An 18,287-nucleotide genomic window follows, 5' to 3' on the forward strand; every position below is an offset into this window, starting at 1 on the left:
TCCAGTCGGCAGGTCTCTCCACTAGACCATTCAGGACTTGGATGGATCCTCTGCTGAAACCTAACATACTCCTTTGTTTCCATCTTGGCTCCACCCTGTTCCTGATTAGGACACACTATAAAAACCTGGCCTTGTCCCTCTTTCCAGTGCATGATTATTGTGCTCCACAAGCCTTGATCACGCTCCTCTGCTGCTTGCTCCTTTGCTATCTAAACTGAGACCTCCTGATACCAACTTCTGTCTTCCCTCTCTGACAATGCTACCTACCTCCTTCATTTGTACGATGACACGAGAACTCCTGCTGCTAACCCCTGGCTCTTTCTTGGCTACTCTCCAGACCTGTGGCTGCTACACTTGCAGCTCCAACTTAGTGCCTGAAACCACTACAGGCCCAGTTAAAGGGCAAGTCATGAATATGGCTATCTGGTTAACTGGACAAAATCTCTTGGATTGCATCGTAGAGGCAACAAGCTCTACACAAGTAGAAAAAGAGGTCCACTACACACAAATACCCTCTGAGAGCCTTTTTATAGGCCAAGGGTGGAACCGCTTTTGAGGCCTTAGGTGGCAAGACCATTCATCTAATCACATTGTAACTCTAATCATTTGCATGTCTAGCGGAGATGTAACTGCATGCCGCGTTTTGCAACAAAATGACAAGCCCTTCTAGGTGCTCAATTTTTTTTATAACAAGTCAGTAAAAGAATATGAAGAATGTTCATACATCAAAATTGAAAGAATAGAGATACAAAATATGCTGCAAAGCAATTTTGTGTGGCTGCTTTTCTCAGCATTGTACACAGCAGCAACTCAGGCAAGATGGCTGTCACCATCATCACATAAAGAGAATAATATAAAATATATAGTATGTTTCAAATATATGTATAAAACTATTTTAAACAAGTGATAGATTCTCTTTAAACAATAAAATTCTGTCTGTCCAAAGCTGCCACTAGATCCTATAGCAATCGTGAGCATTGTGCTTTATTGTTTTTGTTGTGTTTAGGGAAGTATTGTGGAAGATGCTCTGAACTGTATCAGGAAATCAGCGGACAGTGATACATCGGTGTACACCCAGGCTCTTCTGGCATATGCCTTCACCTTATCAGGTGACAGTGAGCTGAGAGATCAGATACTGAAGAAACTGGATGAAAGAGCTGTAAGAAAAGGTAAAGCATTTTCTACACAAGTCAGTTTTTAATGTCATTATACAGAATTGTAAGATATTGTAGCGAGTCAATAAGTGAGACTACTAGAGATGAGCGAGCACGCTCGGATAATGCAATTACTCGAGCTAGCATCGCTTTTCTCGAGTAACTGCATTCTCATCCCGTGGACAGGCAGCCTTAAACTACAGATTGTATCGCGTGCGAGACCTGCATGTCTCAATCATAAGTGTACGTTTCTTCCTGTATGTTTAAACAATCTGTATGGATATGCTTCTCAAACTTATATTTTTTACTAAGAATTTCTTAATAAAAAGAGATTATATAAAAAAATAAAATAACATGCACAAGAGCAAGGCCTGCAGCACATAGAGGGAGTTGTACTCCCGCTAGCACATTGATCCTGGCCTCCAAATCGGATCTCTGTGGCAGCTCTGTGGGAATTTTTGTTCCCAAAAGGATTATATACCTTCCCTTATACCCCAACACCATGGGGAAAACAAAAAAGAAGAGTAGCTCTGCCAGACTTATGGAGATCTTTCTCTCTACCCGATCACAATATGGTGCCACCAGCAGGCAGGAAGGAGCATAAGGTTGCGGTGTGATGGTCTCTTCAGTGTCCTCACCAACTTTACTTAATAAAAAATTGTTAAAATAACTGGCATACACAGGATGGAAAAACAGGTATAGTACGTCTGCATTTCCTATTAGGGAATTTGAAGCTGAAGAGTACCAGTCACACTCGGCTTTGTAAAAAATGGTTGGAGTGTCTACTTAATCAGGAGAACTTGTAGTGGAACATCCTGTGCTTACTTTAATAATTATCTTTGTTTGTATAGAACTGGAGAGCCCCTTTAAGAACATATTCTTTATTGATATTTCCGAAACAGGGGGATCAATGCACTGGGAAACAAACTCTTACCATGCAGGTAAAATTGAGACCGCATCATATATTCTACTAGCCTTACTTTCTGGGAAGACAACACCAACCAGGAAATGTCTGGAAGAAAGTGCCGAAATCATGCGTTGGCTAGTGAGCAAGCAAAATACAAATGGAGGCTTCCCATCTTCTCAGGTTGTATCTCTATCCAAATAAACACTCAACTTGGTAGTCCAAGGCTGGTTTAACATATTAGGCTCTTTCACACAGACGTATAAAAAGTTACCCCCAAGATTCTTGAGCGCAATTCGGATCAGACAACACACGGATACAATGTCTGTGTGCTGTGCCTAACACTGTACATACAGGTTACTTTCACACAGACAATTCTTCCGTCCAATTTTCAGACCGCTTTTCTTTCTTTTTTTAGGTCCAAAAATCGGACTGAAATTGAACTCGTGCAAATGTTTTTTTTTTCTGTTTGGACAAATAGTCAGAATAATAAAAAAAAACACAGCATGCTCTTTTCTTGTATGATTTTCGAAGCGGATAATAGCACATGTAAATGTGAGGAGTCCTGCACATGGGACTGCACACAGACAAGATCTCCGTGTACTGTCCGATGCAAGATGAGGAAACAAATTGTGGCCTGTTCTATCTTTCTGCATGCTTTTGTATCGCAGCCCCATTGTTTTTAATGGGGTTGGCGGCAGCATCGCACCATGTGCTAGGTGCATGAAATGAGATGCGAGGTCTCCCATGGAAAACAATGGGAGAAACTCTGTGATTCTCCACAGCAGCTGACAGTGAAGTGATGTGAGGCTGTTTTGACTTTAGAATGCCACAAATATGCGAGGAATTCACACTGGGGCAGGGCGATATAGGACAGTGATTCATGTCCCCATATCACACTCGTCCGTGGAAACTAAGCCTAAGGGCTTATTCCGACGTCCGTATATCGGACGGATTTTCAGACCCGGCCGATATACAGTGTCCCTCTCTGCAGGTTTTTATCCACCATGCAGTCAGAAATCTGTGCAGAAACTTTCTAATGCCTAGTTGCAGAAACCGTATTCAAATGCATGTGGATTGTTAGTGTACTTCGTGTGGAATCCGTAGCTTTGAATCTGGCATGTGGAAATGAAAAAAAAAAATTACCACAGTTGATGTCAAAACTATAGCCATAGCCTGAATAACAGGGCTATGTATACTATATGTCAGAGTGATCGTCTTCTCTTAAAAAGGTTCAACTTTAGCTTTTGGGTTGGGTTTTGCATCTTGAAAAGCCTTCAGTATTCTTGACTCCCCAGCTTCAATTGTGAACAAGACAGCAATTTCCTTCCCATTCTAGATACAGTAGTGTAACTTACTTGTCTCATCTGTCCTGTAGGACACAACCCTAGCCCTTCAAGCTCTGGCCAAATATGCCAAAGTCATCAAACACAAACAGGGGGATTCAACGGTGACAATTCGATCAAAGTCCGGCTTCGAGAGAACTGTTCATGTGGACAAAATCAATAGTTTTCTTGTACAAAGAGTTGACCTTCCAGAAATCCCTGGAGAATATATAGTTAGTATCACCGGCAATGGCGCAGTCTATTTACAGGTATGAACAGTATGTGTTTCTGGCCTGAGCTGAGGCTTATAATATTTTATGATGTACATATTTTTTCTAATCTTGTTTATATTGTTAAAATTATCTACTGTACTTGTTTTTAAGGGCTCTCACAGAAGCATTTACCAGCACTTACCATATACGTATCACATGCGTGAAGAGCACACAGCAGTATGCAATACATTGCATTTTGCTGAATGCGCAAGTAATACACCCCAAGACAGCGCACGTTGCGTTCTTTTTTCAGACACATTTCGCACACTGTGAAAAGTTTATTTCCACATATTACGCGCGCAGAACCTGCGCATGTAACACTTGGTAAAAACCCTTGTGTGAGAGACCCTGAGGCTCACACAGTATTATGGATTCAATTTACAACAAAACTATGACGGCTGTGACTTTTTAAATTGGACACCATCAAATTCTGGTGGGCCCTATTGCCTTTTGTGGTGTCCATCAGGGTTCCACCATTTGAAGGCAAAAATAGCACTAACGCTAATGGACAATCTGCGAGCAGCGAATAAGGCTGGTATTATTGGTGTATTCGCTTTGTAACAGATCTTAATGGATAATAATTAGAGATGAGCGAGCACCAAAATGCTCGGGTGCTCGTTACTCGAGACAAACTTTTCGCGATGCTCGAGGGTTCGCTCGAAAAACGAACCCCATTGAAGTCAATGGGCGACCCGAGCATTTTTGTATTTCGCCGATGCTCGCTACAGTTTTCGTTTGTGAAAATCTGGGCAATTCAAGAAAGTGATGGGAACGACACAGCAACAGATAGGGCAGGTGAGGGGCTACATGTTGGGCTGCATCTCAAGTTCCCAGGTCCCACTATTAAGCCACAATAGCGGCAAGAGTGGGCCCCCTTCTCCCAACAATTTTTACTTCTGAAAAGCCCTCATTAGCAATGCATACCTTAGCTAAGCACCACACTACCTCCAACAAAGCACAATCACTGCCTGCATGACACTCCGCTGCCACTTCTCCTGGGTTACATGCTGACCAACCCCCCCCCACGACCCAGTGTCCACAGCGCACACCAAACTGTCCCTGCCCAGCCTTCAGCTGCCCTCATGCCACACCACCCTCATGTCTATTTATATGTGCGTCTGCCAGAGGAACCGCAGGCACACACTGCAGAGGGTTAGCACGGCTAGGCAGCGACCCTCTTTAAAAGGGGCGGGACGATAGTCCACAATGCTGTACATAAGCAATGAGAAATCCAATCCTGTGCCACCTCCATCTGGAGCTGCACACGTGGGCATAGCAATGGGGAACCTATGTGCCACACACTATTCATTCTGTCAAGCTGTCTGCATGCCCCAGTCAGACCGCGGTTTTTTATAAATAGTCACAGGCAGGTACAACTCCGCAATGGGAATTCCGTGTGCACCCACAGCATGGGTGGCTCCCTGGAACCCACTGGCTGTACATAAATGTATCCCATTGCAGTGCCCTGGACAGCAGAGGTAACGTCAAATTAAATGCAGGTGGGCTTCGGCCCACACTGCATGCCCCAGTCAGACTGGGGTTCTTTAGAAGTGGACACATGCAGTTACAACTCCCTGTGGACCCACAGCATGGGTGGCTCCCTGGAACCCACCGGCGGTACATAAATATATCCCATTGCATTGCCCATCACAGCTGAGGTAATGTGATGTTTAATGCAGGTGGGCTTCGGCCCACACTGCATGCCCCAGTCAGACTGGGGTTCTTTAGAAGTGGACACATGCAGTTACAACTCCCTGTGGACCCACAGCATGGGTGGGTGCCAGGAAGCCACCGGCGGTACATAAATATATCCCATTGCATTGCCCATCACAGCTGAGGTAATAATGTCATGTTTAATGCAGGTGGGCTTCGGCCCACACTGCATGCCCCAGTCAGACTGGGGTTCTTTAGAAGTGGACACATGCAGTTACAACTCCCTGTGGACCCACAGCATGGGTGGCTCCCTGGAACCCACCGGCGGTACATAAATATATCCCATTGCATTGCCCATCACAGCTGAGGTAATGTGATGTTTAATGCAGGTGGGCTTCGGCCCACACTGCATGCCCCAGTCAGACTGGGGTTCTTTAGAAATGGACACATGCAGTTACAACTCCCTGTGGACCCACAGCATGGGTGGGTGCCAGGAAGCCACCGGCGGTACATAAATATATCCCATTGCATTGCCCATCACAGCTGAGGTAATAATGTCATGTTTAATGCAGGTGGGCTTCGGCCCACACTGCATGCCCCAGTCAGACTGGGGTTCTTTAGAAGTGGACACATGCAGTTACAACTCCCTGTGGACCCACAGCATGGGTGGCTCCCTGGAACCCACCGGCGGTACATAAATGTATCCCATTGCAGTGCCCTGGACAGCAGAGCTAACGTCAGATTAAATGCAGGTGGGCTTCGGCCCACACTGCATGCCACAGTCAGACTGGGATTCTTTAGAAGTGGACACATGCAGTTACAACTCCCTGTGGACCCACAGCATGGGTGGCTCCCTGGAACCCACCGGCGGTACATAAATATATCCCATTGCAGTGCCCAACACAGCTGATGTAACGTCAGCTGTAATGCAGGTGGGCTAAAAATTAATTGGATTACACTGTAGACGAGGGTCCCCAAAAATTGGTGTACCAACAGTACTAATGTACCTGAGAAAAATTGCCCATGCCCAACCAAGAGGGCAGGTGAAACCCATTAATCGCTTTGGTTAATGTGGCTTAATTGGTAACTAGGCCTGGAGGTAGCCCAGTAAAAATAAAAATTGGTTGAGGTGAAAGTTTCAACGCTTTAATGAGCATTGAAACGTATAAAAATTGTTTAGAAAAATTATATGACTGAGCCTTGTTGGCCTAAGAAAAATTGCCCGTTCGGCGTGATTACGTCAGGTTTCAGGAGGAGGAGGAGGAGCAGGAGGAGGAGGAGGAATATTAGACACAGATTGATGAAGCAAAAAGGTCCCCGTTTTGGATGGTGATAGAGAACGATGCTTCCATCCGCGGGTGCAGCCTACGTATTGTTTAGTTATCGCTGCTGCCTGCTGGTGGAGAAGAGAAGTCTGGGGAAATCCAGGCTTTGTTCATCTTGATGACTGTAAGCCTGTCGGCACTGTCGGTTGACAGGTGGGTACGCTTATCCGTGATGATTCCCCCAGCCACACTAAACACAGTCTCTGACAAGACGCTAGCCGCAGGACAAGCAAGCACCTCCAGGGCATACAGCGCGAGTTCAGGCCACGTGTCCAGCTTCGACACCCAGTAGTTGTAGGGGGCAGATGCGTCACCGAGGACGTTCGTGCGATCGGCTACGTACTCCCTCACCATCCTTTTACAGTGCTCCCGCCGACTCAGCCTTGACTGGGGAGCGGTGACACAGTCTTGCTGGGGAGCCATAAAGCTGGCAAAGGCCTTGAATAATGTTCCCCTGCCTGCGCTGTACATGCTGCCTGATCTCTGCGCCTCCCCTGCTACCTGGGCCGCGGAAATGCGCCTTCGGCCACTAGCGCTGTCGGATGGGAAGTTTACCATCAGTTTGTCCACCAGCGCCCTGTGGTATAGCATCATTCTCGAACCCCTTTCCTCTTCGGGAATGAGAGTGGAAAGGCTCTCCTTATACCGTGGGTCGAGCAGTGTGTACACCCAGTAATCCGTAGTGGCCAGAATGCGTGTAACGCGAGGGTCACGAGAAAGGCATCCTAACATGAAGTCATCCCATGAAGTCATCCTAACATGAGGGTCCGCAGGGTGGCAGCGTACGTCTTGGAGTTGCGGAAATGTGCGTAGAGCTGGCGCACCTTTCCGAGCAGGTATGACAATTGTGGGTAGCTTTTCAGAAAGCGCTGAACCACCAAATTAAAGACATGGGCCAGGCATGGCACGTGCGTGAGGCTGCCGAGCTGCAGAGCCGCCACCAGGTTACGGCCGTTGTCACACACGACCATGCCCGGTTGGAGGCTCAGCGGCGCAAGCCAGCGGTCGGTCTGCTCTGTCAGACCCTGCAGCAGTTCGTGGGCCGTCTGACTCTTCTCTCCTAAGCTGAGTAGTTTCAGCACAGCCTGCTGACGCTTGCCCACCGCTGTGCTGCCACGCCGCTCGACACCGACTGCTGGCGACGTGCTGCTGCTGACACATCTTGATTGCGAGACAGAGGTTGCGTAGGAGGAGGAGGGTGGTTTAGTGGAGGAAGCATACACCGCCGCAGATACCACCACCGAGCTGGGGCACGCAATTCGGGGGGTGGGTAGGACGTGAGCGGTGTCAGGCTCTGACTCTGTCCCAGCCTGCACTAAATTCACCCAATGTGCCGTCAGGGAGATATAGTGGCCCTGCCCGCCTGTGCTTGTCCACGTGTCTGTTGTTAAGTGGACCTTGGCAGTAACCGCGTTGGTGAGGGCGCGTACAATGTTGCGGGAGACGTGGTCGTGCAGGGCTGGGACGGCACATTGGGAAAAGTAGTGGCGACTGGGAACCGAGTAGCGTGGGGCCGCCGCCGCCATCATGCTTTTGAAAGCCTCCGTTTCCACAAGCCTATACGGCAGCATCTCCAGGCTGATCAATTTGGCGATGTGCACGTTTAACGCTTTAGCATGCGGGTGCGTGGCGGCGTACTTGCGCTCGCGCTCAAACAGTGGCGCTAGCGACGTCTGGACGCTGCGCTGAGAGACATTGCTGGATGGGGCCGAGGACAGCGGAGGTGAGGGTGTGGGTGCAGGCCAGGAGACGGTAGTGCCTGTGTCCTCAGAGGGGGGTTGGATCTCAGTGGCAGGTTGGGGCACAGGGGGAGAGGCTGTGGTGCAAACCGGAGGCGGTGAACGGCCTTCGTCCCACCTTGTGGGGTGCTTGGCCATCATATGCCTGCGCATGCTGGTGGTGGTGCCTCCCCAGCTGATCTTGGCGAGACAAAGGTAGCACACCACTGTTCGTCGGTTGTCAGGCGTCTCTGTGAAAAACTGCCACACCGTAGAGCACCTTGACCTCTGCAGGGTGGCATGGCGCGAGGGGGCGCTTTGGGAAACAGTTGGTGGATTATTCGGTCTGGCCCTGCCTCTACCCCTGGCCACCGCACTGGCTCGGCCTGTGCCCACACCCTGACTTGGGCCTCCGCGTCCTCGCCCGTGACCACGTCCTCTAGGCCTACCACTACCCCTCAGCATGCTGTATTACCAGTAGTGCAGAAACAGAACGCTGTAATTAAATGTGCCGCTTATTGGCCTGTGGTTGGAGGCTGACTTCGCTTACGGAACGCCAGGAAATAATTTTGCGCAAGCCTGCTGTAACACTTAGCTGGCTGCGTATGAATTTGGAGAACTACTACACCCAGCACAGACCCAGAACACTGAGGACACTCACAGGCAGCCCAAATAGATTTTTTTCCACAAATTTTTTTGCAAAGGCCCACTGCCTATATTCAATCAATAATATGTCTTCTGTCCCTGCCTAAGCACTTCTGGCCCTAGGGTATGTCACAGAACTGCAGAGTGTTGCACTGTGAACTGCAATACAGCGGTGATTTCAGAGCCCAGACAGAGCCAGGAAATAATTTTGTGCAAGCCTGCTGTAACACTTAGCTGGCTGTGTATGAATTTGGAGAACTACTACACCCAGCACAGACCCAGAACACTGAGGACACTCACAGGCAGCCCAAATAGATTTTTTTCCACAAATTTTTTTGCAAAGGGCCACTGCCTATATTCAATCAATAATATGTCTTCTGTCCCTGCCTAAGCACTTCTGGCCCTGGAGTATTACTGCAGGGCACAATGGTCTGCACGGCCGATATACCAAAAAAAAAAAAAAAGTGCAACACTGCAAAAAGCAGCCTCCACAGTACTGCACACGGTTAGATGTGGCCCTAAGAAGGACCGTTGGGGTTCTTGAAGCCTAAAATACTCCTAACGCTCTCCCTATAGCAGCTCCAACAAGATAGCACTTTCCCTCCTCTATGTCAGAACGCATCTGTGGCGAGCCGCGGGAGGGGCCGATTTTTATACTCGGGTGACACCTGATCTCGCCAGCCACTCACTGCAGGGGGGTGGTATAGAGCTTGAACGTCACAGGGGGAAGTTGTAATGCCTTCCCTGTCTTTCAATTGGCCAGAAAAGCGCGCTAACGTCTCAGAGATGAAAGTGAAAGTAACCTGAACATCGCGTGGTACTCGTTACGAGTAACGAGCATCTCGAACACGCTAATACTCGATCGAGTATCAAGCTCGGACGAGTACGTTCGCTCATCTCTAATAATAATGCATTGACTTTTAATGGGTCCATTAGGTTTTGGGTTTGTCTTTTTTTTGTTTGTTTGTTTTTTTACTTGACAACACAGCATACTCCTCTATTTTGATACAACAGAAACCAGTTAGGAAAGAACTAATGTAACAGAGCCTCTTCTACTTGCAGTCACGCCTACATTACAACAGTCTACCTGAAACATTTGAGAGAAGGTATTTTTCCCTAAATATAAGCAGTGAACCATCTGTCTGCACCCATGAATCACAGAAGAAATTTAATGTCCACATGGATATTAGGTGAGAAAAAGTTTCTGATAGGAGAATATTAATGATGAACAACACTTCATATCCAGTTGTTGGGAGTGTCATTGTTCTAAAATTGCTTGTTTTTATAAATGTTGTGTTTAGCAAATTTCTGCTAGCAGCAGCCAGAATACTATTCTCTTCCTGCCAGTAGTCCATAGTTTCCCCTTCCATCTCCCAACTTCCCCCACCCACACAGAGTGATTGATGGATTTTCCTGTAGTAGTTTGTATGCATGTAGAGCTGTTAATCATTCTGCATGGGTGGGGGGAAGTAGGACTTGCAGGCTTTCTCTATGAGTCCTAGCAGCATTTCACATCAAAATACTTAATCAAATCATAAAAAAACAGTGTACGCCTCAGTTTAGCACCTTACTCTATCCCATGCCCTTAGATTGAAGAATTGATAGAACCGCTTTAAGCACTATTTGTAGCTTATTCTTATTCAATGCTGTTGATGGATGATACTTTAATTTTTGAAACTAAAGTCCATTAACCTGAAATATTAATTATTTGTAGATATTCTGGAAAGCGAAAACACAGCAATATGGCGGTGATCTTAATTGAATCTGTATCCGGATATGTTCTTGATAAAAACAGTATTAAAAAGGTGAGGAATATTAGGGTCAGAAAATATCAATAATGAACTCACTAAGCTGATCATAGAAGTTTAGGTATGAGAAGGTGTGTTTATAATTACAAACTAGCTTATTGAAATAGATTTTGCCCAGGGCCGCTAACTTGATTGTCAGCATCTATTAGCTGCATCTTAGGATGGCCATACACATTACAGTAATAGTCTAACCTGCTGATTTTAACAGGATTAGCTGACCATCTAATATGTATGGGAGTTCCTTAACTCTTTCTCGTGGTAGATATTGGGGGAAAAAAGTATCGGACTGTTGAATTTCAACATGTATGATCATTTTGTTCTCATAGCAGAAAAACCACCACCAGGTGTCTGGCAGCAGATTATCTCCTTGTCCCATTCAGACCACATGCATGCTTTGCCAAGCCATGCATATGAATGCATGGATGGATAGGCAAGGAAGAATAGCTGTGTGCCATATGGTAAGTTGTTCAAAGTCAATGACCAGCTTTGCTTATCACTACAGCTGATAAGACAATGATAGAACACTCAAAAGCACTCCTGAAGGTAAAGCTACTCCTGCCACCAATGCTAATTTTGGTGGAAGGTGCGGCTAATAAATCCATAACTTCTGGCAGTACTCTTTCATGCAAACAAAGATTTGATATTCCACACTGCTTTAAAATTAAGGAGTTAAAAAACCCTTATAAAACAACAAGTAACCTAAACAAATTAATAAACAATAAGACAAAATGAGAGAAGTTCTTGTTTACAATTTAAATGAACTAGGATGTGTGATCCAAAGGCACATGGTACAAGTTTTGTTCAAGGGATCAACTCCACGTGTTGGCAAAAGGAATATGCTATAAACCAGCTAGTATCTGAGTCAACTTGGATAGAAAGTAGTCAGAAGAGTACAGTAGCTAAGTAAGGACAAAGCATGCAGTAGAGGTATCTGCAACCCAGTAATGTTGTGTAGGGGCTATAAGTTATGACTATGTCACATAGGAATCTTTTGAAGAAATAAGAAATGATATTTCAAGGCAGACTTTAAAATAAGAATTTTAGGAGCAAGTCTAATGATCCAAGGCAGTAAGTTTCAGAGTTTGGGTGCAGCACAGTAGAAATCCCTGTAACAGTTTTTTATTATATACAAGGCAAGTTTGCTAGTGACTGTGAATATCTCTACTATATGTAAGACTTTTGGGAAAAAAAGTATAATATGAAATAGTAACATAGTATGTTAGGCCAAAAGAAGACAATGTCCATCTAGTTCAGCCTGTTTCCACCTCCTTGTTGATCTAAAACAAGACAAAACAACCTAATGAAGCATAAGCCAATTTAGCCCATGTGGGGGGAAAAAAATCCTTCCCGACTCCATAATGGCAGTCAGAATATATGCCAGAATAACCCTGTTGGCTATTTAATGCCTATATCCTGTTATATCATAGCGCTCTAGAATGGCATCTAGTCCGCTCTTAAACTCCTCTATTGATTTTGCCATCACCACGTTCTCAGGCAGAGAGTTCCACAGTCTCACTGCTCTTACAATAAAGAACCCCCCTCTCTGTTGGTGATGGAACCTTCTTTCCTCTAACCGCAGAGGATGTCCTCTTGTTATTGTCGCAGTCCTGCATATAAACAGATCATGGGAGAGATCTTTGTATTGTCCCCTAATGTATTTATACGTAGTTATTTAAATCGCCCCTTAACCATCTTTTTTCCAGGGTGAATAATTACAATTGTGATAGCCTCTCTGGGTATTCTAGTCCTCCCATTCTGTTTATTAATTTAGTTGGCCTTCTTTGAACCCCCTCAAGCACTGCAACATCTTTCCTGAGCACAGTTGTCTAGAACTGTACACAGTATCCCATGTGAGGCCTGCAAAGTGCCTTGTATAGTGGAAGAATAGTGTTCTCGTCCCTTGCCCCTATACCTCTTATACACCCCAAGACTTTATTTGTTTTTGCAGCAGATGGCTGGCATTGATTGCTGCAGTAATGTCTACAGTCCACTAGTACCCCCAGGTCTTTATCCATATCACTTTTTCTTAGCAATACCCTATTTAGTGTATATTGGTGACAGCTGTTTCTCCTTCCCATGTGGTTGACCTTACATTTATTAATATTGAACTTCATTTGCCATTTTTCTACCCAAGCCCCCAGCTTATCTGGGTACATTTGTAGCTTTACATTGTCTTCCACTGTATCAATTATCTTGTATAATTTTGTATCATCTGCAAATATCAATATTTTACTGTGCAGTCCCTCTATCAGGTCATTGATAAATATATTGAAAAGAATTGGGCCTAATACTGAATCCTGTAGCACACCACTGGCGACAGTGGCCCAATCTGAGTATGAACCATTTAATACCACCCTCTGCTTTCTATCTCCGAGCCAGTTCTTTACCCAGCTACACACGTTTTCACCCAGACCGAGCTGTCTTGTTTTATATATTAACCTATTATACGGCACAGTGTTAAATGCTTTAGAAAAATCCAGATATACAAGATCAATAGACTCTCCCAGATCTAGCCTAGAATTTACTTCATTGTAGAAGCTGATTAAATTGTTTTGACATATTCGACCTCTCATAAACCCACGCTGATGAGGAGTTATACTGTCTACTTTCCTTGAGTAATTTGAGGATGGCATCTCTCAGAAACCTTTCAAATATTTTTCCAGATATTGAAGTGAGACTTACGGGCCCATAGTTACCAGGTTCTTTTGTTTACCCTTTTTTGTATATTGGAACTACATAGGCAATACACCAATCCAGTGGTACAACCCGCTCTCAACAGTGTACCTAAATATAAGGAATAGCGGTCTGTCTATCATGTCATTTAGTTCCCTTAGGAGCCTCAGGTGTATTGCATCTGGGCCTGGTGATTTGTCAATTTTAATCTTTGTTAACCAGCTCTGCACTTCCTTCTGAGTTAGGCAGGTGATATTTAAAGCTTTTTAATTAGAGATGAGCGAGCACCAAAATGCTCGAGTGCTCGTTACTCGAGTCGAACTTCCCGCGATGCTCGAGGGTTCTTTTCGAGTAACGAACCCCATTAAAGTCAATGGGCGACTCAAGCATTTTTGTATATCGCCGATGCTCACTAAGGTTTTCATTTGTGAAAATCTGGGAAATTCAAGAAAGTGATGGGAACGACACAGAAACGGATAGGGCAGGCGAGGGGCTACATGTTGGGCTGCATCTCAAGTTCCCAGGTCCCACTATTAAGCCACAATAGCGGCAAGAGTGCCCCCTTCCCCCCCGCACTGTCAGCATAAAGATCATTCTCCTCTTATATTTTTAAGCCCTTCCCGAAAATTCATCCCACGCTCGCCGGCAGCCCATTGCTTTCAATGGAGCCGGCTATATTGCCGGCTCCATTGAATTCAATGGGCTAACATCGTTCTTCTCTGCCACAGCTGTTACAGCTGTGGCAGAGGAGAACGATCTTTATGCTGACAGTGCGGGAGGGGGGGGGGGGTCTCACTCCCGCGTTCGCCGGCAGCCCATTGCTTTCAATGGAGCCAGCTGCATTGCCGGCTCCATTGAATTCAATGGGCTAACATCGTTCTTCTCTGCCACAGCTGTTACAGCTATGGCAGAGGAGAACGATCTTTATGCTGACATATTTTTTTTTTACACATTTTAGGATGATTTTCAGGTAAGGGCTTATATTTTTAAGCCCTTCCCGAAAATTCATCCTGAGATCGCCGGCAGCCCATTGCTTTCAATGGAGCCGGCTGTATTGCTGGCTCCATTGAATTCAATGGTCAGTGCTTGTTTAATCGAGACGAGTACCGCGTGGTGCTCGTCTCGAGTAACGAGCATCTCAAGCACCCTAATACTCGAACGAGCATCAAGCTCGGACGAGTATGCTCGCTCATCTCTATTTTTAATAGATTTGCCTTACCCCCATCATCTTCTATAGTTCCTCCTGCATTATTTGTTTAAGGGCCAGTGTTCTTAGTGCAAATCCTTTTACTGTTTATTTAATTGAAAAATAGTTTAGGGTTATTTTTGCGCTCTTTGGCAATCAGTCTCACTGCCTACTCCTTGGCAGTTTTGATCTTTTTCTTACTTATTTTTGTTTTTTTCCCTGTACTTTTTAGCACTTCGTCAGTGCCTTCTTATTTTAAGAATTTAAACACTTTCCTTTTTTGACTTGTGGCCCCCCCTTACAATTTTGTCGAGCCACGTTGGTTTCCTTCTATTCATAGTTCTTTTTTTTTTTTAAAGGATATCAACTGTTCATATGAGGTTAATAGGATGTTTTTAAATGTCTCCCATTTGTCGCGTGTACTGTTATTTTTGAGGACGCTATTCAAATTAATGTTGCCGATAGTAATTCTGAGCTGATCAAATTTTGCTTTAAGTTTAGTTTTTTTGTCGCTCCCTGATAAGACTTCCCATTAAATGACAAATGGAAATTAATTAGATTGTGGTCACTATTTTCCAAGTGTCCCTCAACCTGCACCCCTGTGATTCTGTCTGGTTTGTTGGTTAATAATGAGTCCAGTATGGCCTTCCTCTAATTGGCTCCTGTACAAGTTGGATAATTAAAGTCAACCCACAATTGCCACACAGGTAGGTATTTCCAATTGTCTCTGGAGTATTCTGTGCATAATTCCTTCATGTGGCATAGGTGAGACATTTCTTGAAGCCATTCAGACAGGAAAGGAACCTGTGTAGTGTGCCAGTCATGTGGAATAACCATTTTAGCAGCCACCAGCCAGAATCGAAGGAAGCTCCTGTCTTGCGAGCCGATTGAGCCAGGCAGTATTGACAGGAGGGCGATTTGGAGACAATTGGCAACTTTTTAAGTTGTATGCGGAGATAACCTTATCCCAAAAAGAACTTAGCAAGCTACAACCCTACCACACAGCGGCAACACATCTCAGTCACCACAGGAAACATGGTCTGAAGGTGGACTGGATATCTGTACCATCTTGTCATGATCTTTTAATTTTTTTCCTGAGCAGCATGGGCTATAGATAGTTTACGGGTAAAGATGAACGCCTTCTGCCAGTCCTCCTGCAGTATTGTAACTGCCAGTTCCTGTTTCCAGGCCCACTTAAAGCCAGGTTCTGTGGTTTAGGTCTCCTGGATCAACAAGCCATAAATCAGGGAAACTGTATGTGTCGGCGGGGACTGGACCGAAAACAGAAGCTCAAAGGGAGTGAACACTGAGCCAAACAGACCACCATCCACTTGACTGGTGAGAAAGCAGCACAATTGATAAAACTCGAACCAAGATAGGCTACACTCCCTGAATCTATTCCCTAACTCCTGAAAAGATGGGAACGAAGATCCATTAACCCCTTGAGTGGCACGCCCGGAAAATTTCCGGGGACGAGCTCCACTGCTCATAGCAACATAGCCCGGAAGATTTCCGGGCTATGTATCACTATGGGAGCTGCAGAGCACAATGCCACAAGCTGTGACAGTGTGCTCTGCCTGCACAGTCCCACAGAGAACAAAGCAAGGGCTTTGAAAAACCAGCAGAAGATATTGCCGACATGTCGGCAACCTCCTGCTTTGTTTACAGGTTGCCATAGAGACCATCGGCTTGTCAGAAGCAAGCCGATGGTCTCTGTGGCAGGGAGAGCTGGTTGTTAGCTGTCAGAGGACAGCTAGGTACTAGCTCTTACAGCAGAGATCAGAGAAAACCTCCGATCTCTGCTGTGTTAACCCTTTACATGCTGCAGTCTATGTGACTGCAGCATGTAAAGGGTTGTCACTGCAGCATGTAAAGGGCTGTCATCATCGGACCCCCGGAATGTGATCAGGGGTCCTGATGGGTCCCTGTGGAAGCCCCCTAAAGGGACAAAAAATAAAAAAAAAAAAGTAAAAAAATTATTAAAAAAATAAAAAAAACACTTGTCTCCCTTTACTTTGTAAAAAATCAAAAATACAATCACACATGTGGTATCCTTGTGCATCGTAATGACCCAGAGAAGGAAGTTAATACATTATTTAACCCCTTAATGACATGGCCCCTTTTTTTCTTTTTTCCCCATTTCTTTTTTCCTCCCCCCTGTTTAAAAAATCACAACTTGTCCCGCAAAAAACAAGCCCTCATATGGCAGTGTCAATGGAAAAATGAAAAAGTTATGGCTCTTGAGACGCAACTGCAAAACTAGTTGAAATTCAATGATTAGACCATTTTAAAAAACCTGCCCTGGTGGGCACGACAGGGTGGTAGGAAACCTGCCACTCAAGGGGTTAAGCACGTGGTGCATCCGTGTGTCTTCGCTTGCTTACCATCCCATAAAATGTTCACATGTTTTGCCTGGTGAAAATGCTGGGTTAGAGAATAGCGATGTAAGGGGACCATTAACCCATGATAAAATCTGCTTCCTTATTTTTAAGTCCCCTAACCTAAGCGTCCCTTTCAACCTGGGACCTGGGCCCTGTCCCACGATCGAATCCAGGGGGGAAGTTTTAATGGAATCAAGCAGTCTACCTGTTCTATATTCACCCATTGTTTATGGGCAGAATAATGGTGCCAATTTATTAGGTGTGTTAAGACTGTGGCTGCATGATAGAGTCTAACATTCGGCAGCTCTACCCCCCCATTTGTTTTGGGGAAGAATAAGGTGTGAATTCCTAACCTTAGTCTCTGACGGCCCCATACAAATTTAATCATAGCCGACAGCACTGAGATGAAAAAGGATGTAGGAGGTACTATAGAGACAGCTTGAAAGATATATAAATACGTGTGTAACGTATCCATTTTAAGTGTATTTATTCGCCCAAACCACGATAGGTCACATATCTCATATGAAGAAAGGTCCTTTAAAATGCGTTCCAGTAATGCCTACTTGATCTGTGTGAATGATGGAAGGGAGGTAAGGAGATAATCTATCAGCCAGTGTTTTGGAGAAAATTTTAATATCCACATTTATCAGGAATAGAAATTGTAGGGTCCTTGCCTGGTTTGGGTAAGGCACTAATGTGAGCCTCTACTGATTGTCGCATAAATTGGGTCTCTGGGGAGACCGCAGAGAAGACATTAGCTAAGAAAGGGGTACGTTGCTGCTGGAATAACTTATAAAAAGCTGTCGTAAAGCCATCAGGTCCTGGACTTTTCCCTGCAGGCGTGGATTTAATTGTCTCCTCTATCTCCCCTTTTGTGATGTCCTTCTCTAATTCCTTCATAGAATTGTTGTCAAGTGTTGGGAGAGCCATATCTGCGATGTACCCACAGATACATTTCAATAAAGTGGATGGGTTCATGTCATTGAACTGTCCTCTAATATCATATAATTGAGAGTAGTACTCCTGGAATATTTTGAGGATTTCTGAGGGGTTAGGAGTGTCTAGGCTAGCTGTGTTTTTGATCTTAGGAATGTAAGTGTGCGCTGCCCCTGGGTGTATTAAACGAGATGGGTATCTGCCCGCATTGTTAGAGGATTTATAATAGAATCGCTTACATTGTTCCCTGAATTAGAGATATTGTTGATCCATCTTAGACTGTAATTCTCTCCTGGCCTTGACTAGG

General features: G+C 45.1%; 2 protein-coding genes across 2 annotated transcripts in view; both read left to right on the forward strand.

Moving 5' to 3' along the window:
* Positions 1–18,287, forward strand: part of LOC136626156 (alpha-2-macroglobulin-like) — a 459,985-nt gene that overhangs the window by 425,610 nt on the left and 16,088 nt on the right. The gene's annotated exons all lie outside the window — the stretch shown is intronic.
* LOC136624976 (alpha-2-macroglobulin-like) overlaps positions 1–18,287 on the forward strand; it is a 250,447-nt gene that overhangs the window by 216,478 nt on the left and 15,682 nt on the right. Inside the window, exons 27-31 of the mRNA XM_066598904.1 lie at positions 1,007–1,169; positions 2,057–2,241; positions 3,437–3,652; positions 10,059–10,186; positions 10,711–10,801. Of these exons, the coding sequence (XP_066455001.1) occupies positions 1,007–1,169; positions 2,057–2,241; positions 3,437–3,652; positions 10,059–10,186; positions 10,711–10,801 (783 nt within the window). The remainder of the gene's footprint in view (positions 1–1,006; positions 1,170–2,056; positions 2,242–3,436; positions 3,653–10,058; positions 10,187–10,710; positions 10,802–18,287) is intronic.

Source organism: Eleutherodactylus coqui, chromosome 4 (assembly GCF_035609145.1).
Source record: "Eleutherodactylus coqui strain aEleCoq1 chromosome 4, aEleCoq1.hap1, whole genome shotgun sequence".
NCBI lineage: Eukaryota > Metazoa > Chordata > Amphibia > Anura > Eleutherodactylidae > Eleutherodactylus > Eleutherodactylus coqui.